General features: G+C 33.2%; 3 protein-coding genes across 3 annotated transcripts; 1 reads left to right on the top strand and 2 right to left on the bottom strand.

Moving 5' to 3' along the window:
* Window positions 1–4,238: 4,238 nt before the first annotated feature.
* Window positions 4,239–4,693, bottom strand: LOC147079172 (uncharacterized). Its single transcript, XM_085948988.1, has one exon. It carries the CDS (start codon window positions 4,606–4,608, stop codon window positions 4,429–4,431), a length of 180 nt encoding a protein of 59 aa, XP_085805114.1. The 5' UTR covers window positions 4,609–4,693; the 3' UTR covers window positions 4,239–4,428.
* A 1,389-nt stretch (window positions 4,694–6,082) lies between these two features.
* On the top strand, window positions 6,083–10,255 carry LOC147079173 (protein ST7 homolog). Its single transcript, XM_085949001.1, has one exon. The coding sequence runs from the start codon at window positions 6,268–6,270 to the stop codon at window positions 7,795–7,797; it is 1,530 nt and encodes a 509-aa protein (XP_085805127.1). The 5' UTR covers window positions 6,083–6,267; the 3' UTR covers window positions 7,798–10,255.
* Window positions 10,256–16,933: 6,678 nt separating this feature from the next.
* Window positions 16,934–22,159, bottom strand: LOC147079174 (uncharacterized). The gene is made up of 5 exons (XM_085949011.1): window positions 21,976–22,159; window positions 21,598–21,794; window positions 20,555–20,704; window positions 17,590–17,706; window positions 16,934–17,264 (listed from the first exon to the last, which is right to left on the bottom strand). The coding sequence occupies exons 2-5, from the start codon at window positions 21,757–21,759 to the stop codon at window positions 17,115–17,117; spliced, it is 579 nt and encodes a 192-aa protein (XP_085805137.1). The 5' UTR covers window positions 21,760–21,794; window positions 21,976–22,159; the 3' UTR covers window positions 16,934–17,114.
* Between the last annotated feature and the right edge of the window lie 411 nt (window positions 22,160–22,570).

Below are 22,570 nucleotides of genomic sequence, written 5' to 3' on the forward strand. Positions count from 1 at the left end.
AAAAATACATTTTTATCTACTAATGCACAATATTATTAATTTTTTGCCGACTCTTATTGAGTCATCATATTTGAATATTATTATTATTAAAAAAAAAATGCTAATATTTCTTTATGTCACTTGTGCAATACTTGATAATTAATTTTCATAAGAAAAAATTAGGTCTTTAAATTATTATAAAGGCGACATTCATTATAATAATTTTTAGTTTATTGTTTTATAATTTTTTTTTTTTTTGTAAGATGCTTCTTAAAAATAATAATTATTAATCCAAGTCCTATTGCGTCCCACAAAATATGTGTAACACTAATTATGTTTAGCAAGTGTCTTTCATTGGTGTTTTCCCTGAATATTTTAAACAAAATATAGAACTGTTACCACATAGTTTCCAAAATCAAATTGGCTTTTTATTCTCCCAGACTTTCCGATATTAATTTATTGCCCACTACATAAGACGAAGAATGCACAGTAAATCTATGTATGTGGAAACATGTATTATCCTGCAGTTGGCAAGATTGCGTGCATGAATCAAACAAGTTTAGAAGCTTCCGAATTGTGATGATTTATAACGCGCAAGTAAGATTATTTTCGATCTGCGCCTGCGCAGTACAGCGATAGGGGCGAACATGCCGGTAAAAAAACGAAATACTCATTTTGAGCTCAATCAATTTTCAATACGACCTGTCAGATAGTAGTATAAAATGACAACCTCGCGTCTCGCTTACTCTTGAAGAATGAGATTGGAGAGACAGTAAGCACTTTTACGTGTAAACAGTTATTGTCATGATGGTTTAAAATAAGCACGATTGCCAACAGTAATTCCATGTACAGGCACTATTAACATTAATTAACTATTTGAGTTAAGGTCGGGGGAGAACATGCATTATTGTAGACTACTTTTTGTACCCAAATGTTTTTTACTAAATTGCCTCAAACTTGTAATGATATTGATGTGAATAAGGTATGCCAACACCATTTGGTCATTTCTTCCCAGCTTACACAAGCATGATATTCATTGAAAAGCTAAGGATAAGGATGTCCGGGACAAACTCTTCAGTTCGTCGTTCATGCGATTCAGAAGGGGGGTGATATCTTGGAGAGACTGGCCCTCATCAGCAATCTAAATAGTAAAAGACGAACATTCACACGCTGAACTCATCAAATCATGAATGCGACAGGATATCTGTCAGTGTTGCCATATGTACTGAAATTTTTATCATCAAAAGGAGACAGTATGATTTATCATTAAATCTACTGATATTTCTGTGAGCAAAAAAAGATAAGGTGACAAGTCTTAAAAATTAAAAAATGAGTTAAATATGCCATATGAACCATAATGCACAGATAAGGTAGAGGATGAGTCAAATTAACACCTCTGCGCATATATTCTAAACACAAGACTATTTTCAGCCGCTACAACTGCTATCTAGGGTAGGTTTGTATCGAAGTATTAGCACTTATTGTAACAATTACAATAAGTTAGTTGTAATTGTTACAACATGTGCTATGTTTTAACAGCACCTCTTTTGGCTGTGGTAAGTTTTAGAGCAGTTTTGATCGTTTAGACGGCTAACTTACCTATTGTAATTGTTACAATAAGTGCTAATACTTTGATACAAACCTACCCTAGGTAACTGCCATAACGGTAGAAACCAGTCTTGTGTATAGAATAGATGCGCTGAATCACTTAAAGCTACCCGGTAACAGAGGAAATTAGATCTGGCTTCAGTGAATAGGGGGCTGTATCAGTTTCTGTCAATACAACCTGACAGTTATATGGACAAAATGCCATTTATTCTGCATAATTTCGACTTTAGTAACTATAGATATAGTCCAGCTTGGAATCAGCCAGACCTACAACTTGTAATTTCTTGACTTGATTTGAGAATCAAGGAATATTTGATTTTTGAGAATCTACGATTGATTTTTCGATTTCTCGAGATTTTTTATATATAAAATGTTACAACATCCTAAGATCATTCCTGGGGTTGTTGCCAAAAGTCGGTAAGTCGATAATTGAGGCTTCTAATTCCAAAAAGCGAAAAGTCCACATTTGGTCAAAATCGAAAAAAAAATACACACATATTCTTTGTGTAATTTTACACAATATGTATTGATCGAAAAATTCCAAAACACGACAACCCTATGAAAAAAAATATTTTAAGTCTCGATTTATTACAAAAAGCGACGCCCGTGTTTCATATTATTATTTAAAGCTTGGTTGATTTCGCGCGTGTTTAAGTCGACCAATAAGGGAACGTTCAATACTAAAAATGGCGTCTCCCATGCTGTAGCATTCGGTAAATTCATGACAGTGCCACGGAAATATGTGCCTTATGCGGAAAAAAATAAAAAGTGAGGTACAAGTAGCGCTTGTCCAATTTTATTTTGCCTATATTTATTACATTTAAGAGTTTATTGGCTGAAACAAATTGCCATTTGGTTCTAATTTCGACATAGAATACAACGTAAATAATTATCCCACATTAAAACAAATAATTGAAGCTTGAAACATAAAAACGTTGTTTCCCGCAAATATCGAATTGTGGACATGTCCCTTTTTGTAATTCGACCCTCAATTTAGAGTTAACAATGTATTATGTATAAATATGTATGCTAGAAAAAAATTCAAGGCCATCCTATAAATATGCAAATAAAGCACATAGAAATTAGCATTATGTCTGATTTTAGAGGGCATATCAAACTTCAAATTGCAATTACTCCATAACATGATTTCGAGACTTACCAACTTTTGGCAGTAACCCGATATGGGGTTCTACAGGTGGAGGCTGTACTAACACAGATTTTTGTTTTTACGAGAAATTGATGTTAGCCATTTGCTCAACCTATTAGGTCCATACACACATTGAAAAATAGCTTGTGGATTTTTTCACCAGACCAGGGACCCATGACAAAATAGACGACATGTTATCCACTTGGCTATTGTGTACGTTTAGGTCTTTTAATACATTGGACGCAAAAGACGCACCTAACGCGTAACGATTAGGTGGCCAATCGATATAATTAGCATGCTATTTAAATGTAGTAACATCAGTCAATGTGTTGGAAGGAAATATTTTTTTCAATGAATTTTTCCAATTTTTCGTACTCACCGTACTGTCCAAGGTATTGTAATTTGTGATTGGTTGCTATTATTATAATAATTATTTTTGGCATCAACCGTCTTGTTTCCTCGGAAAATTGTGTAGCCTGCTGTTGTGGAATTCACTCCAGTATTGTCTAGTTTAATACATTGGACACTAAAGATGCGCCCAGCGCGTAATGATTAGGCGGCCATTCGATATAATTAGTATGCTATTTAAATGTGGTAATTAAAAAGTAATATCTAGTCAACAGTCAATGTGTTAAAACATCCAGTTCGCAAGTAGGTAAGTAACAGGTATTATTGTGATTCTGGATGAATGTTTGTGTTTTTCAATGTTTATAATGTCTACGCTTATCAATGTTTTCTTGTGAGATCAGCGGAATTAATGGACAAAACTGAGGATTTCAATCTTAAGCTTCTTTGGTGGCTGCTTTAACCAAGCCTCTAAGAGTGTAAACTGACCCGCATGTGGTGTCTACATTATTTGATTAGTTAGGTACATAGTTTATTGGTTGAGGGTCCGCCACTCAAAAAACTGACACGCATGACATCACCACTTCATATGGACTGTGCTTTAAGGTTGTGTATGGTACACCCACACACCTCTGTTCAAAAGCAAAATCTTGTGTAATTAATAAATATATAAGAAAAAAAAAATACTGTTGCATACCAAAAAACCCCATCACCGTAATTGAATGTACGGCTTACTGACGGTATTGAATATGGAACCTGCACATCTATTATATACACAAGACTGCTTTCGGCCGCTATCTACAGTAGGTTTACATCGAAGTATTAGCACATATTGTAACAATTACAATAAGTTACTTGTAATTGTTACAAAAAAAGCACCTCTTTTGGCTGTGGTAAATTTTAGAGCGAGACAGTTTTGACGGCTAACTTATCTACCTATTGTAATTGTTAGAATAAGTGTTAATACTTCGATACAATCCTAACTTAAATAGCTTAGATGCTGAAGAAGATTATGTCTACATTTTACATTTCAATGCAACAAGTATCATTTATTTGTTCTGAAATTTACCGAGGTTTTGGTTCTAAATTAATATTATGATTACGGAAAACTAGGATATTAGGGATATGGTGCATATAATTAAGTAAAACTAAAAAACTGTTATTGAATTAAATTAATACATATTTATTATTACCTAACATCAGGAGAATATTCTACATATCGACCTTACAATATGGGAGTAGAGTTTACAGTGCACTTTGTAATATTTAATTTTGACTTGTTCTTTAAAAACATTTTATAAACTTAAACAGCCATCCATTATATTATCGCACATTTTCTTCTTGTAGTTCTATTCTATGGGGTCGTCAGCGAACTTGGTGTTGTATATTGGCATGTATTGAAGAACTAATTTCCATTCAGTGAAGTACAAGAGCCCACAGAAAGCTGAGGCTCCGAAAACAGCTGCAGAGCCAGTAAATGCTGACAATTGCTTGATTTGCTTAGGTCCAATTTTGTTTAATAAACCCATTTCGATTTCGGTAACTTTTCCCTCACTAGCGAGCAGACGAAGTAAGGTTGACAGGTTACGTAAATTTTGACTTTTGTCTTTTACTGAAAACAGTATTGCCAGTTTAAAATATCGGCAAGATGTGAAAAACATAAAATTCTAAAATAATTAATTAACAAAATACTATTCAATGTTATAAACTATTATTATTTAAAAATTGGGATGAATATAAACAATTTTTTAATTAGTGTAACTTTTTACCTACCAATAAAAATCGTCTTGAAAATAAATGGAACCATCTAACTCAGTGTGTACCAAAGAGATTGGAAGAATCCAATCTCTTTGGTGTGTACAAACCAAGTACAAACCTTTTTACCTGCACGTGTCAAAATTTCTCAAATATTATTTTTCGACTGTCGTGCCGAGCAATTTTTCATGGAAAAAAATGAAAAAAAAAGCTTTTGAATTCTATTGAAAATGTTTAAAAATTCCAATTGAGCCCTTGAGATTTTATCTTTCACCGTGCTTCTAACTTAATGTATATCTTTTGTTCTTTGAATAATTTTTCCTTGTTTTCAAAATTTTCAAAGAGATTGTGGTAGAATCCCCATCACTGAACGGTTTTTCATTTTAATCTATTAACGTTGAAGCAAAATAACAATAATCTGTTATATTTGAATGGCTGCCGATACATTTTATAAGGTTTGTTGATTGAACATTTTTATTTTTAACTGCCCTTTAAATTATCTTTCTTGGTCTTTGATTTTCTAAAGGAGTGACAAATGGTTTAATAAATTGATTTTCTGCATACAACTATCCCAGAATACAAAATAGTATAGGTGGGTCGGTACTGCTTTATTGCGTTCGTTAATCATACCATACTCCTTAGTACACCAACTTTATTAAAATTATAATATTTCTTTTTTATTTCCACTAGCCATGTTAAATAAATAATTATAATAAATGATGTATTAAATTAAATAAAATTGATGCACTTACCTTCACTGATACTTGCTACGGTGAACATCAGCTGAATTGTAGCCAATAAAAAACACTACCTCTAATGATAAAAATTTGTTGGGTTAAAAAGGTGTATAGAAAAAAATGAAGAGTCCAGAAATACTGTGTATACAAAATTTAACTTGAAAATCGTTCGCGTGCGATAGGTTGATGTACTCTGGTCTAACCTCTTTGGTTGAAAGCATAGCCAAACTATAGCCAGCTGAATTTTCCAGTTTCGACTTTCGGCAATTGTACCCAGTGATGCCAACCGTACTATAATTATAGTACAATACTATAATTTTAATTTCGCGAAAAATGTAAAATACTATAGTTTTATGCCAAATTACTATATTTTAAAGGATTCAAGAAGTAAAATGTTCCTGTACTATATATTTTTCAGAAATACTATAATTTTTACTCCTTTGTACTATAATCAGCATTTAAAAAGATGGCAATACTGATTGTACCATAAGCAAAATATAATTTTGTTTGAGCGGCTGTCAGAATTGCACAAGCGTTTTTATTGTCCAAAATATTTGAACTGCAAACTATATAAATTAAAATTAGACGAATCATCGAGTAACTAAATAGAATTGATCTATCTAAAATGCTACACGAAATATTGCATTTAATTTATACATTTTGATTCAGTGACAAAAAGATCCATCAAACAATACAATGTGGGATTCCAGCTTATTTCTAAGCACTTTGACTCCAAAGTTTTATGTCGCCTTGACGGGAACATCGTCCCTAATTTCTGGGCTGATTCTAATTTTTGAGTGGTGGTATTTTCGAAAATATGGAACTTCTTTCATTGAACAAGTTTCGCTCAACCACATAAGTCCGTGGATCGGCGGAGCCGATAACGCTTCTGAGCAAAACGGGTCGACTAATCAAAACGGGGCTGGAAACTCGCCGCAGACTATTCCCGAATGTAAGGTGTGGAGGAACCCTCTCAACCTGTTTAGAGGGGCTGAATATCAGAGGTTTTATTGGGCAACCAATAAAGAGCCCCTCACATATTATGATATGAATTTATCCGCACAGGATCATCAGACATTTTTTACGTGCGAAGGCGACGCGGGCAAGGCGGAGTATGAGATAATGCAGACGGCATGGCGTGAACGTAATCCTGTCGTTCGGATTAAATCTGCTCAAAGTGCTATCGAAAGAAACGCGGACTGCGCTCCGGCTTATATTTTACTGGCCGAAGAAGAGGCAACTGGCATCCTAGAATCGGAGAAGATTCTAAAACAAGCACTAAAAGTGGCCGAAGCAAACTACAGAAAGTCTCAAAATTTACTACATCAAGGCACCATAATGGAATCGATACACAGAAGAGATACCAACATTTTAATATATGTGAAAAGACGGCTTGCAATGTGTGCACGAAAACTAGGAAAACTTAAAGAGGCAGCTAAGACTTTCAAAGACTTAACGAAAGAAGTTCCGCCTATAATGAATGTTTTAAATATACATGAAAATTTGATTGAAACATTGCTGGAACAGCAGGCGTACGCGGACGTGCAAGCCGTGCTGGCAAGATATGATGACATAAGCTTGCCAAAATCTGCAACCATATGCTACACTGCGGCTCTGCTCAAAGCCCGTCTGGTTGCGGACAGGTTTTCTCCTGACATTGCGTCCAAACGAGGCTTAACGACGGCAGAGATGACCGCCGTCGAAGCGATACACCGTGCTGTCGAGTTTAATCCTCATGTCCCCAAGTATATTCTCGAAATGAAGCCTCTCATTTTACCGCCGGAGCATATATTAAAGCGAGGAGATTCTGAAGCCATCGCCTATGCGTTTTTTCATTTATCACACTGGAAAAATGTGGAAGGCGCTCTTAACTTGTTACACTGCACATGGGAAGGTACGTTTCGGATGCTGCCATATCCACTGGAGCGAGGCCATCTCTTCTATCCTTATCCTTCATGTACGGAATGCGCTGATCGTGAACTTCTACCATCGTTTCATGAGGTGTCCGTTTACCCAAAAAAAGAGTTGCCATTTTTCATTCTGTTCACGGCCGGTCTTTGTTCTTGTACGGCCTTACTGGCCCTGTTGACGCACCAATACCCTGAGTCTATGGGGCATTTCGCTAAAGTCATTTTGACTTATATGTCTTTTCCGTTTCATTATGTTATCGACAAAATGGAAGCAATTCTTCCAGTAAACATTTTACAGCAATTATCTAAAATATAAAATATTGAAAAAACTATTGTAGATTCCTTATTTTTACCAACAGATACTGACATCTACTAAGTACTGTTAGGGTATTTTAGCATTATTTATGATTTAAATTTTATTATTCTTACAAAATATCAGTATCAATTTTATTCAAACATAAATTGAGTTTTCTCTCTTATGTTGTGACCTAGTGTTTCTCAATCTTGCAGTATGGGTGTATCTACACCTTTTGGGATATTATCATATAGGTGTATGCCATTACAGACAGAACAATTAGAAACAGGGATAAACTATCATAAAACATTCATAATTCTTGTGATGCTGAATGTATTTTTGGATGAAAGTGACACATACTAGAAAAATCACCTGAGTAACAACACTTGAAATCCCTCCTAAGTACCATAGTTTGGGAAAGAGTGTATGTAGTCAACCTAATACATAAATAACATGTAAAGTTCCTTATGTAAGGTGGCTAATCAAGACAATACTAAGTGATAGTTTTATAAAATTGTCATCAATTATCATCAAATACATGCTGAATCACTTGAACAGATTAGCTGATAATCTCGCACGATTTTTAATCATGCCTTTAGTAATCAATGTCGATATTTAAATTGGCATAACATTATGCCAAATGGAACCTTCTCTTATCTTTAAAAATACATGTACCTGTACTTTAAACATTTATAAACCATTGAAGATATTTGGATTGTCTTCAACAAGTGTCAACAGCTGATATTATAATAGTTCAAATTTGAGCGCACATCCCACTGGAAGCGGTCTGGCATGTTGTGGGATGCACGGGAATTTCCACTTGGTATTTGCTCTGCACCCAGCGCCCTCTATAACACCCCACACCACTTCCAGTGAGGTTTGCGTCTTATGCATAATAATTCGAAATAATATTTATATATTCTTTTTACAATAACTATGATAATAGTATGTATTGTGTTCTAAATAAGAAAAATGAATTCTACAAATTTGTAAATTTGTTGTTACGTACTAGTGAATCTCTATGATTTATTTATTTATTTATTTTTCAGAATCATATGTCACTGTAGCTGACTTAGTGTTGTATGCGTAAGTAATTATTGAATCATTGCATTTGACTATTAAAAATGTTCTCATGTGTGGACAGTGTGCTTTTCCATGATGTATTTATTACGACTGCTACCCGCCCCACTATATATTATTTTATTATCATTACGTACTTAAAATAAAAGACATAAGTACACCTTGACTTTACTTAAGCATTTTTTCACATCTCTTACTTATTCGAGGCTGTGTATACATTATACATAATATTATTTTTCATAACCATTTAGATAGAAGGAAAACGATATCCTTTTCCCAGTGTTCTTAATTGTGATTATATTATGTGTTTAGCAAAAATTGTGTGCAAAGGAATTTTAAATTATAATTATACATTAAATTCATAAATTTTTCTCCTTAATAAAATGTAATATCTAATGAGATCTATCCTGTCTAGAAATTATATCTCATTGGTTTATACAGTTTATATAAGCTATAAAGCAGTGGCGAAGGATGGAGGTAGGCTGTTAAGATCCAACATAGATACTGCACACTAAACTTTGTCAGTCGAATGTGTTTATTTTCATTCAACTAAGACTACAATGTGTAGATAGTTTTTAAAATACAATTAATCCTGCCTAATCCAAGCCATGGTAGATGATAATAGTAAAAAAATATTCGTTTATCTACAAAATATTTAAAATGATGTCATTAAACCATACATGATTTTAGATATTTTATAGATAGAAAAATATTTTTATCGATTATGATATGGTTCAGGCAGGGCTTAATGAATTTTAAAAACTAGCCAACACCGTCTGTAATATGTATTCTTAATTCAACGAAAACATATAAGCGTGACTGAAAAAGTGCCCATTATTTTTGGCAGATCGCCATTCTATACCTAAACAGTTATAGTTTGGTTTAGGCAGGGTTTAATTGTATTTTAAAAACTAACCAGCACCGTCTGCAAATTGTATTTTTAGTTCAATGAAAACATAAGTATGACTGATAAAGTTTAGTGTGCACTATTTATGTCGGATCTTAACAGCCTACCTCCACCCTTCACCACTGCTATAAGGGATAGTATGATTTGAAATTAATCTTGTCGCCCTATTCTAACAGTTCTGTTGACCATCTGTGCACATACAATATTAGCATAGTAATAAAGAATTTATAAATTTTCAGTGTGAATGTAGGCGTTAAATTTTGTGTGTAAAATGTTTACAGTAAACACAACAGCTGAATAGGGATTTTTAAAATAGTCTTCCTTACCGGCTTTCATGAACTCTACAATGTTAATTTAATTTTGTAGATTTATAAATAAGACACTGTTTTACGTCATGTTTTTTTTTTTTTTTCATATCATTAGTATTTAAGGTATTTTTTTCCGAGAAAAATGTACAAAAATGTTGTGATGAATAAATGTAATGTATTTCTTTGTGCCAAAGTGTATTTTTATTTTCTTGTTTGATCTCTAATGGAAAATAATGTCTTCTGAAAAAAATGGTACAATAAAGATCGTAGGTATCTATGTATAATAACCATTGCTATTTCCTGATAGGAATAATGTAGGTATCTGTGAGATTAGTGAGTCACGGTTTCACATCCCCCTAACTAGATCAATCCCTCGTGGTTTTTTCAAGGAATGGGTAATGATCAACTTACCAAGTTATTTCACTACACTGATGGAGATGCCCATATATTCTGTAGGCACCATCACAATATCGGTATTAAAACTCATTAGCTGCAAACTGGTTTATACCTTTAGGCTGAAACTTCATTGGTTGCATACCACCTAACACCAATAGGCCGCCCAATGAACGGTCAAATTGCGTTATAAAATATAAAACCTATGGATGCGCCAATACTGTACAAGTTTAGCTATTTAAATTCTGATGGATTTAAGTTTTCTACTATTCCATTTGAGTGGTTTTTTTGCGACCCGGGTTTCCCCTTTCGGAATCTTCAGGCGCTGTGTACACTCACCAAAGGTAAACGTACACTTACACGAACACTCTTAACTCTAGCTTATATAATGGTACGTTTACATCTGACACTTATACCCGTATACTTATTTTATGTGTCGGACATAAAATTTCATTTACTGTTTACACCTGCATGGATCTGACATAAAATTCTGGTATACTTCTCGTTGAAATAAAGTCTCGACACTTTATTCAATGGCAACATTGGAATAAATATATGCGGTGTTTACATATGATATTGTAATTTATTCGGACACTTATTTTGTATACTTCTCAAAAACGTTATGTCAGTTGTCAATATGGGAATGTTAAAAAAGAAAGCAGCGAGTGTTATTATTTTAAGTCTTTTGGCAACAAAAAGGAGGAAAAAATGGTCTAGATGGGTGCGGGAATGGATTCAGCGACGAAAAGAACTAGGTGCCTTCCGTTTAATGTCAGAGTTTAAAATCGAAGATCCAACTCAATTTGTGAACTTTAGTTTGCAAGATTGGACCTTTTGCCAAAAAACAAGACACACAATTCAGAAATGCGTAGAAGAACGATTAACAGTAACATTGCGATATCTAGCACTTGATCGTCATTGCATATTCAATATAATATTATCGTACCTAATACGAGTAGAGGTGTGGGCCAAAATGAATTAGGTAATACCATTTGAAGCGCATTTTTTCTTCACAGAGTGCATCAGAATTAATCGTATGTGCCGAGAACAAGCGATATTTTATTTTCGAACAAAATCCATAGAACACGGCACATCCGATTTATTTCTCATTGTCTATGATTTTTGACAGATCGCTACAGTACATTTATTAACGTAAACGTTGGGCATACATTCATGGTGTACCTATGATTATTGATTGTCCGTTGTTTTAGAAATATACATATGCAATTCACTAGGTACCTGTCAAACTACGAATATTGTGTCAGGTACTTGACATAAAAGTAGACGGTGGTCCAACTTCGGTGATATATCGCTCCAAGTTCGAACTTGTCGAAAACGCGGTGTTTACATTTGCGTATATAAGTAGATTGAATAAGTGGTAGGTGAGAGTCGACACACGCAAAATAAGTGGCAGATACAAATATACTTACTGTTTACACTTAAGTGAATATGGTGTCATACATAAATATGACGATATTAGTGTCAAATGTAAACGTACCATAATAAATCAATACAATAAGTAGGTAAAAACTCCATTACCTACCTATCAAGTCAGGGGTCAACAATAAAAAAATACAACAAACAAATTACGACTAGTTAAAGTTAAGTGTTAGTAAAAAACCTAATTAGTAAAAACCCCTATCTTATTATTTATAATTGTTATATTATTATTATTATTATATATGCTTAGAATTCAAATTCCCTCAAGTACCGTTGGTCGATAGTATTAATATTTAGCTATTTTAGGGGGATCATATATGCCAACAGAGAACCTAGCGGAAAAATACGAAGCTTGCAATTTGAGATTTTTTTTTGATAATTTACAATTTCAACTGTATTAATTAATAAATATGTTATCTGAAAACATTAAAAAGATTTTTTTTTAAGTCAAAGATAAACATACAATTGTAAAAAAAATGTGAATTTGTCAAATATTTTACGTTATTATTACATTATTTTTATGGTTATATTTAATTTAAAAATTTTCAGCATTTAGATTTTTGACTAATTCATAGTTTTAATATTTTTATATCTATTTTAAAAAACATAGATTTTTATAAAAAATATAAATGTGTATAACTTGAAATCCTTTTTATTTATATCAAATCGAGCTTAAATATTGGAACCAGTGACGGCCGGTGGTTTCCAAAATTGCTTTCATTGGAGGTGCACTAAACATTTTCTTACCTTATTTAAAAAGAATATCAATTCGGTGTTGTTTCTGTTTAGTGAATACCTCAATCACTTCTCATTAAAGTCTGGAATTGTTTGTAAAAGTTTTTTCTCGATGCTTAACACAGATAGACAGTTAAGTCTGTCCTGATTCATGGTATTTCTTAAAGACGATTTAATTCTTTTAACCTTTTAACAGCCCAGCTGAAAGTACTAGGTATACTCCCCAGGGCCCAGGAAAAAGGAAAAAGGAAAAAGGAAAAAGGCGAAAAAGTTTTTCATACACAATTTCGTGAAAATGTCTGAAAATTTTCAGGTATGGTAGGGTTGTCACAACACTGCACTTACAAGAATTAGTTGATTTTTTTTTTTTTTTAATATAAGTATTTTGAAAAATAAATTTTATAGTATTTTTGTAAAATGTCACCATAAATACTTATAGCACTAAGAAGTATACTAAACACATTAAAATCACTAAAAACTTTCTTGTGTATGGAAAATTTCGAAGCACGGTTCAAAACACAGAGCAATGTCGCACTGCTTGCACAAATACCTAGTTTCTTTCCGTCTTTTCTGATTTTTTGTATTGGCACATACATAACATCTTCTTGCCGCATTAATTTTATTGTTAGTAGGTGGTATTTTACCCAAAAAATGTCTTTCTGTTAGCCTAGAGGGTAAGGGTGCTTTTCGCTTCAAAAGAGTTTTTGGTTCTAACTTATGTTTTTCGATCAGTTGTCCGATGACTTTCAATTGAAATTCACCCAGCGGTTGTTTTTTTCCAGTTTTTTGTTGGAACAATACATGGGCATTCAGCAGAGATAAATCTATCAAATGGAAAAAAAGTTTTTTGTACCATTTGACAGTTTTTCTTGTCGAATTTACAGAAGAAATTATCATATCACTACGATCCACAGCACCCATGTTTTTATTGTAATCAACAATGCATTCCGGCTTGGAAATCGGAATTTTAGTCTTATAGTCTACTTTTCCAGTAGGTTTGAAAGTATTGTTGTGAATTGTGGACAACATTGTAACATCCTTTTTATCCTTCCACGCCAAAGCCATAATTTCGTCAGTATGGAATGTATCGGTTTCCCCTTTTTTCAATTTCTTAGTAAATTTGGGCATCCCAATTCTGTTTCTCCTTACGGTTCCACAGGCATTCGTCCGGTGATCATAAAGATACTTGAATAACGTTGGGCTGCTGTACCAGTTGTCAATGTACAATGTATGCCCTAGTTCCAAGTATGGTCCAAGCATCGTTACCACCACGTTGCCCGATATACCGATGTAATTATTTTTCTCAATTTCAGTTTGTTTTCCGGTATAAATGATTACATCTAAGACAAAACCAGTTTTGCAATCAGCCATTACAAAATTTTTTATTCCGAAACGACTAGCCTTCGTCCTGATGAATTGGCGGAATAAAAGTCTGCCTTTGAAAAGGAGAAGACTCTCATCAATACATATGTTCTGATATGGACACATGTACTGCTTGAAAGAAATTTTCAGTTCCTTCAGGACCTGTCTAATTTTATATAGTCGATCTCCGGGAACCTGCGTTTCATTGTCACAAAAATGCAACATTCGATGCATCAGTTCGAAACGATTCCTGGACATGGTTTCGGAATAACATGGTGAAAATAACAATCTGTGGATAGACCAGTGTTCAGATATTTTATTCCGTGAATTCCTTGACATTAGCATACACAGCCCCAAAAATGTGTACATATCATCAATTGTGCAGTCTACCCATCGCCGTAGACGATCACTCAAAACTGTGATATTTTTTGTGGCAAATACAAATTGTCTGTTGGTCTCTCGGACCAACATTTCAACAAAAGAAATATCGATGAAACATTTGAAATAGTCCATTTCGAGTGCATCCGAAGTCAAATTATCAGCTTTGCATCCCGAAACGTTAGCATCGAAGGAAAATGCGCGTGGCTCAAACATATCCGATTTCCACTCAAATGTCGGTCTTTCAGTGGATTCCGGTGTGATAATTTCACTTTCATCGACTTCCAAAGTTTCCTCAAGTTCGACATCCGAATCATCACTTCCATCGTCTTCAGATTCAACTGTTTCGATAAGGTTATCGATTTCACCAACTTCGTCGATCTCATCCATTTTGAATAATAAAATTTGTAAAACTAAACTCGTAAATAAAACACTTTGTATACGCAAATCGAATCCGAAATACAAATGAAAAATAGTCACAACACTTAGTTCTTTGTCAATTTCTATCTAAAAACATCGAAAATCTTTCTTTTCATTCAAGTTTAGTAGGTAAAATCTAAAACAAAACTCGTAAATATAACACTTTTTTATACGCAAATTGTATATGAAATATAAATAAAAACACTTGGTCACTCAATAGAAATTAAATTTCAATGTAAAAACATTGAAAACATTCCAATTATAACGCAAATCTGAATAAGAAAGCATTCCGAATTAGCATCCCGACTAAATGATATTCCGGCGACAACTGACTCATCACTATCGAATCATACCAACTGCCTATTGTACAAGATATCCCAGTGTGCAGGGGAATTTTGAGCTAACCCTGATTTGGCCTCTCGGGAAATTCCCTTATTCTCGCGATGTATGCGCCGTACAAATGTTTTTTGCTTGCAAGGTCTGATCAGAAATGTAGTTACACGTTTTAAAATTAAATAAATAAATATTTGACTCATACAAGCGCGTAGAACGGCTCGGCATATATCGTACGGTACGGGCGCCTGAATCGCCGCTGTGCATGACGTAAACGTTACGTTACGGGCAGCTATCAGGTTAAGGGTTGAAAAACACCTTTCACTTTCCACAGATGTCATCGGACCATCCTTTTTTTTATTCTGACTCTTTCTTCGAAGGAATTTTTATTATTTTTGATAAAGTCTATGTTTACCGACATCATTTTAAAACACATACACTTCACTCATTAAACAATAATTATGTGTATTATTATGAATCTTTTATTCAAAATTTATTTTTATAAACAAAATTATCGAAATAACGTGACAAAACACCCTAAAAATCCGACTATAGATCGCAACAACAGAAACCATACTGAATTGTATTGTAAGCAAATAATATTTGAAGAAAATATTAAAAAAAAAAAATGGATGACTCGATTGTTTTGAATAGGTAAGTACGAATTTTTCGACTCTAATCTCGACAAGGGGTCAGTCCCTTCGGCTACAAAATGCAATAAAACTTCAGACCAGTCAGGCATTGTTAAAAATATGACATGTTATAATAATTCACTCACTTGGTAAATGAACATGGTAACTAAGATATTAATTTTTTATAAATTATATTCAAATATAGAACGATTTAAGGATCGTATCCATAATAATATTTATGTTGATAATCAATTTGTATTCAATATCAGCCTATTTTCAATGAATTTATATGAGATTTAAATAAAAAAAATCTATTTTTTTTATCAATCCTGCTAAATCTCAGTTACTACATTTTTCCACGCATACTGTTTTTTTTGTGTCGAATTTTGTGAACTGGTCGGTGTCCCAAACGGCCATAAAATTTTGTGTGTTTATGAGTTTCGCGTATCGGGTTGAACTGTTATTACACAATGTAATATGAATGGCAAACTAAGATCGATATTAGGGCGCTCACCACGAGCACCCGTTTTCGATGACTGTTCAGTGGGTACATGCTTTTGGTACAGATTTACATGGATTACATTACGATAAACGAGTGATGACTTATGAATAGCATTGTTGCACATTGAGTGATTTTTAGGGAAAACGAGTGCAGCGCACATTCATGGTGTTAGAAAAGCCGCCGCTGATTGGGACCATACCTAAATAAGATTTCATATAAATGAAAAGGATTTCAAGTTATACACATTTATATTTTTTAAAAGATATAAAAAATATTAAAACTATGAATTAGTCAAAAATCTAAACGCTGAAAATTTGAAAACTTAATAAACTAAATTTTAAAATTAAGTATAACCAAAAAAATAACGTAACCTATGTATCAAATATGTGACGAATTCACAAGTTTATCTTTGACTTAAAAAAAAAATCTTTTTAATGTTTTCAGATACATATTTATTAATTAATACAGTTGAAATTGTAAAATAAATTATCAAAAAAAATTTTTCAAATTGCAAGCTTCATATTTTTCCGTTAGGTTTCTGTTGGCATATAATATGATCCCCCTTAAGTTAAGCATAGAAAATATCCTATATGGATAATCAATGGTATCTGCACACTGTAAAGGTCTACATGGAAATAAAAGCATTTACAAGATATAAAAATGCAAATTACTGTCAAAGATGATCAAATTTATTGTAAAATTACTAAAACCTAAAAATTCATTAAAACATAATCACACGACAATTTGCAGAATTAACATAATTAGAATACAGTGCACAGGAACAATATTTATACAGAAAAATGACAATTTTATTAATAACAATACTTTAATATATTATAGATAATTTATTATGCCTTAAGTTTTCTCCCCAAACCCATATTATTATGCTTAATCTCTCTTTTGAGACGTCGTTGCTCTTTTAAGATGTCGGAGGGGTCGACGTGTTGCTCATCCCATCCTGAATTGGTCTCTTCCAGCCACTCACCCAAATCAGCACCCTATAGAAACAAATAACATTTTGTAATACTTTCCCTGAATTTTTATGATGTATGAAAAATCTTATTCTTTTATATCGTCGAGTCTGCGGAATTTCATGTTTTAGCTAGAGCGGAAATAACAATTTTTTAAAATTAACAGTTTAATACAAATTATCAATTTAAAACTGTCATATTTATAAGAAAATAGGTAAGTACATTGTTATAGAAAAGCTACAACGTACCTAATTGTACCTAAGACTATCAGACATAAACTATATTAACAATTGCATTGTATAATAAAAAAAAAATCAGTAAATATGGTAAAGTTTAATATTCAATTACTTACCCCTGACATATCATTGGAGACTGCCAACCTCGATAAGTCAGGCCCTGCTGATCTGTTTCGGTTGGTTGGGTCACCGATGAGAATTCTCTTTTGCTTTACATATTGGGGTGTCATTTCCTAGAAACCAAATAATACATTGATTCACTCCGTAACTAGTAATGAGTAATATTTTAAACTGTGAAGTCTTTAGTGTATGGCCTGAGTGGACATATGTTCGTTGACAATGTCTTTCTTTGGTTATACGTTTATATGTTTGAGTTGCACATGCCACTTACGCCCCGACGAACGCTGTCCACTCAGGCCGTACACAAAGTATTCCAAATACAGTAAGGGAAAACAAACTGAAGGTGTCTAGGCCGACAAAATAGTTGAAGTGAAAATGGATATCGCCAAAATAGTATTAGAATAATTCTAATAGATTTAAGTTTTGTACTATTCCATTTTAGTCGCTTTTTGCGAATCAGGTTTCGCCTTTCGGCATCTTCAGCACATGCGCACTCACCAATGGCAAATACACACTTACAACGAATACAGTTAATTTTAACGTATATAATAAAGTAGGTAAAAACTTTATCACCTACCTAATAAGTCAAGGATCACAATAAAAATTATTATAACAAACAAAATATGAATAGTTCAAAGTGTTAGTAAAAAAAACCCTAATTACTAGTAATAGGCGTATACATTGTCAAAACCCTAAATGTTAGATCATTAGATAACTACTCACTAATAACATAATCAATAGGAGTAAAATTGTAAGTACTGGGTAACGTATTGGGAATTCACTGGCATTAACTAATAAGAAATAACAATGAGTAAATTATTATCCATAATTGGTATGAATGTCGGTCTTTAAAAAAAGAATATATTATTAGTAATTAGGTATTACACTTTAACTATTCATAATTTGTTATAATTTTTATTGTGATCCTTGACTTGATAGGTAGATGATAAAGTTTTTACCTACTTTATTTTATTAATTTATTATATGTGTCGCTAGATTTCAAAATCAGCCAAGTCCATAATAGATGAATAGGAGAAAAACAGCTTTTTGTTTTCTCAAATACACAGTCACAAGGGTGAAAGCTTATATTATTTCGAGTATAGAATATTTAAAATTAATAAATTCCACATTTTGATAATGCAGAAATGTTAGAAAGCAGTAGTTCTTCAGCGATTTACAAAAAAATCAAAAATACCAAAAGGTGGACTTGACTGATTTTGAAATGTAGCTACACATATCTCGTTGTCAGCGTGTATTTACCATTGGTGAGTGCGCATGTGCCTGAACATGCCGAAAGTCGAAACCCGGGTCGCAAAAAATTACTCAGAATAACACAAAACTTAAATTCATTAGAATTCAAATTCCATTAAGTACCTTCCCCTCGGTCGATAATTATTACGTTAAATATTTGTTTTAATTTACTATTCCTCACCAGATGCTTAATCATCGATTGGAAAAAATTGTAGATTAGTTTCATTGATTTTCAACAATTTGTTTTTAAAGAGGATAGAAAGAAAAAATAGCTGTCGTAATCTCAAACCTTTTGTGACAAATACTGAAGAGGTCTTTGGTAAAGATTATTGATAATTGGAAGACAAATAAGTTAACATTGTTTTTATATTACATAACCATTAAAGTGAAGTTGCAATTCGTAAACATTAGTCCAATCGAATAATATATTCATACTTCTTAACCATAAACACGAGGAGTGTAAGCAATACAATAATTAAGTCAATCACCAATTGCAATCGGAGACCAAACATATGGACTTCCATCGTGCGGAGGTATCTTAATAGTCTTATTTACAAAGATTGGTTGTTATTCAAATGCTCAACCCACTCCCTCTTTCCAAAACTCAATTGAAAGAAATATTTTAAAATTTGATAATACAGTACACTCTCAGTAATCCGCCGCTTGATTATCCGACAGCTACTATAATCCACCGTTATTTTTACTAGTTGAAAGCACAAAATCATGCTCTATAATTCGCCGATATTCGATTGTCAAATTCAGTCGTTCGCCACGTACATACAACGCATATGAGACGGGTTTATTTTGCAAACTTTTTCGTAAAACGTACATTCATCGCGAAGAAAGTAATGTACCAGGGCAGAAAGAGCCCAACGACCGCATCACAATAATTATGCCATGCTGCAATGCAACCGGGATACAAACTGAAGCTTTTGGTCATAGGGAAAGCCAGGAATCCTAAGCCAATCAAGAATATCTGCCTCACTGAACGACTGGTTGTGTCAAGTGATTTACTGTTTAATATTTAGTTTATAAATACTCATATGTATAATTTAGTAAATAGTTGATATTGATTATAAAGGATACCGTCATTTGCTAGTACAGATTTCTCAAAATAATTATTTTTATGAAATACCTGTTTTAATTTTTACCATTTTTTGTATATATACACTATAATCCGCCGCTTTCACTAATTAGACACTTGTCTGCAGTGACGTCCCGTGGGAGTAGGCAGATTGAGCGTCACTTGGGGGCGGCAGTTACCCGAAGGGCGGCAGAATCTTTTGGTATATATAGAAATAGCTACTTAATAATAAAGAGTTCTTAATAATGAAAATATCTTTCCTTTAAAAAATTCAGCTCATTGGTTGGAAACAAAATGTATTAATTTACAGAAAAGGTTTAACAGGACTATAATTTTTTATCGGGATCGCGATGTCTAGTTTACTTCCGTTGTCCTTTGACACCAGCACGGATGATAAATAATTTTGTATAAAAATTTGGGCGGTATTATGGTGCTGCACAGCAGCGGCATTTTTTCTAGGGACGTCAATGCTTGTCTGGTTTTTAGGGTGACGGATTACTGGGAGAGTACTGTACATAATATCAAGCTGCCAGATTTGGAAACACCGGTCAAAAGCCATGCGTTTAAACCTTTGGTCCATGACGGGCTGCTCTACATAGAATAATCAATTGTAATATAGTAAATACCTGAAACAGGTTATCCAATTCCTGATTCTCTACATTATTCTGTGGAATGTTTGCTTGAGCTACTTTCTCTCTATATTGTTGTATGTGATCTTGCACAGTTTGTGGTTGTATGGGCCTGTCCACCCATTTATCGTCCCAGCTGATGGCTCCCTATAAAAAACACTTTATTACTAAGTATTAAGGCTTTTATTATTATACAATCAAGACATTTTCATTACACTTCATTTTTGGCCATATTTAAGTATGGACATTAGATGTCACAATTTTCGTTATTTTTGACTCCATCCTTCCCCACTTGGTCACAAGATCACAAAATGCGTTTCTGGTTATTTTATGACGTCACATTTTCTACAAACCCTCCATCAAAAATCATCACATAATAACAAAATTCCTTCCTTTCTCATGGCATGAGTGTTTGTTTATCTGGTTTGAATATTATGACAGATGAGTTGTTTAACATTTCAACTCAATAGATTAAATTATGCAGGAATCCAATATTGTCAACATTTCTGCGTCCGGACTATGTTTGTCATGGGCTGAATATCTTTAGTTTACTACAACTTGCTCAATCTCTTAGGCTTGTGCGTTGGGTCTAAATATATATTGAAAACTGGGATTTGAATTAAAAACCTATGACTTCATAAGTGGACATAATATGACCACTTGTCCCTCGCAAGCAAGTATGTCTGATTTATCGAATTAAAATTGTAGAAACTTTGGCCGGTATATTGCGTATTTTGTCAAATCATTTCATTTCACTAAAAAATAAAAGATAACGAACGTTGGTGTAAAAAAGTGTGACAGAAACAACGGTAAAGCTATAGTAAGTACCAACTCTATATCGTTATTATGGGGTGTTTTGAGACCAAAAACCTAACACAACATACCTACTTATTTTCGGGTTGTTTTTCAGATGGTTGTGTTAGGTTTTGGTTTGGTTTATAATTTCAAAACACCATAGTTTTACCGAATCAACTAGGGCATTTTTAGCGAATATTTTTGTAGCCCAGCCCTAATAAATTATACAAAAATAAATTGGTTACCTCTTCAGAGTGATTTGGTACAATCCCGATATGAGTAAGACAGTCATCTGCGTCTTCTGTATAAGATCTTTTTCGCATTCTAAAGCAGCATAGTGCTCTTCTGACAACGCCAACAATCAATAACAAAAGTGTCTTAATCCTATTTAATATAAAAAACATCATCACAGGTTCACTGGATTGTAGCGTGTAAATTATTACTGAAAAGGAAATTGGAATAAGCATGTTACGAAAATACTAAAAAGGTGAATACCATAATGATGGGGTGCAATACGTTGATAAGACATTAGACAACACATCATTTTCTTTTATGTGGTTTTCATTTGTGTATCTAGTGATATCAGTGATACTTAATAGCAATATTACAAAAATAAATCTTACGTTTAGAATAATGAATTCAATCCGACTAGAATCTTCTATCTCTCATTGTTAATTGGATTTCCTTAATCATCAACTGTATTTAGAAAATGATAAGACGAAATATCAACGTCAGATAATTTACTTATTTTGTTTTGACAGATGGACAGTACAGAATACAGATTGACAGGCCCGGCTAAATGATACCATTTGCAAAAATATATAACGTCGTCGTTGTTGCCTCCGACGAAAAATGTAAAGTTAAAATATTTGAATCATCCTAGAAATAACATTATTATTAATTTTAAAAAATATAACTGAAAGTTTTATATTTAAATTTTATTTTTCAGGTTGAGAGATTCTTTTTTAAAGTATTCGACAAAATCGATTTATTTATTTTTTATGAAACTTTGCCGGCAATAAAAAGTTACACCCAACATTACGGCAACACTGGGTACAAAAACATTGTGGGAAATTAGAACGAGCCGGTCTGGTTAGTAGCTGTAGGAAAGGAAAGTGGAATATTGAGTCGACAATAAATATTGTCGTAGCGAATATGGCGGTTGAAAATAACCTTTGCAGATTATGCATGACCAGCGATGGCCTGCAAATACATCTA

Source organism: Rhyacophila brunnea, unplaced genomic scaffold (genome assembly GCF_057557595.1).
Source record: "Rhyacophila brunnea isolate RB1 unplaced genomic scaffold, BYU_Rbru_1.0 scaffold_10, whole genome shotgun sequence".
NCBI lineage: Eukaryota > Metazoa > Arthropoda > Insecta > Trichoptera > Rhyacophilidae > Rhyacophila > Rhyacophila brunnea.

Coding starts and splice junctions, on each gene's coding strand:
- LOC147079172 (XM_085948988.1), bottom strand. CDS start 4,608: ATGGGTTTATTAAACAAAATTGGACCTAAGCAAATCAAGCAATTGTCA.
- LOC147079173 (XM_085949001.1), top strand. CDS start 6,268: ATGTGGGATTCCAGCTTATTTCTAAGCACTTTGACTCCAAAGTTTTAT.
- LOC147079174 (XM_085949011.1), bottom strand. CDS start 21,759: ATGATGTTTTTTATATTAAATAGGATTAAGACACTTTTGTTATTGATT. Junction 20,705..21,597: donor TACCAAATCACTCTGAAGAG/GTAACCAATTTA, acceptor TGTTTTTTATAG/GGAGCCATCAGCTGGGACGA. Junction 17,707..20,554: donor AATTGGATAACCTGTTTCAG/GTATTTACTATA, acceptor TTTGGTTTCTAG/GAAATGACACCCCAATATGT.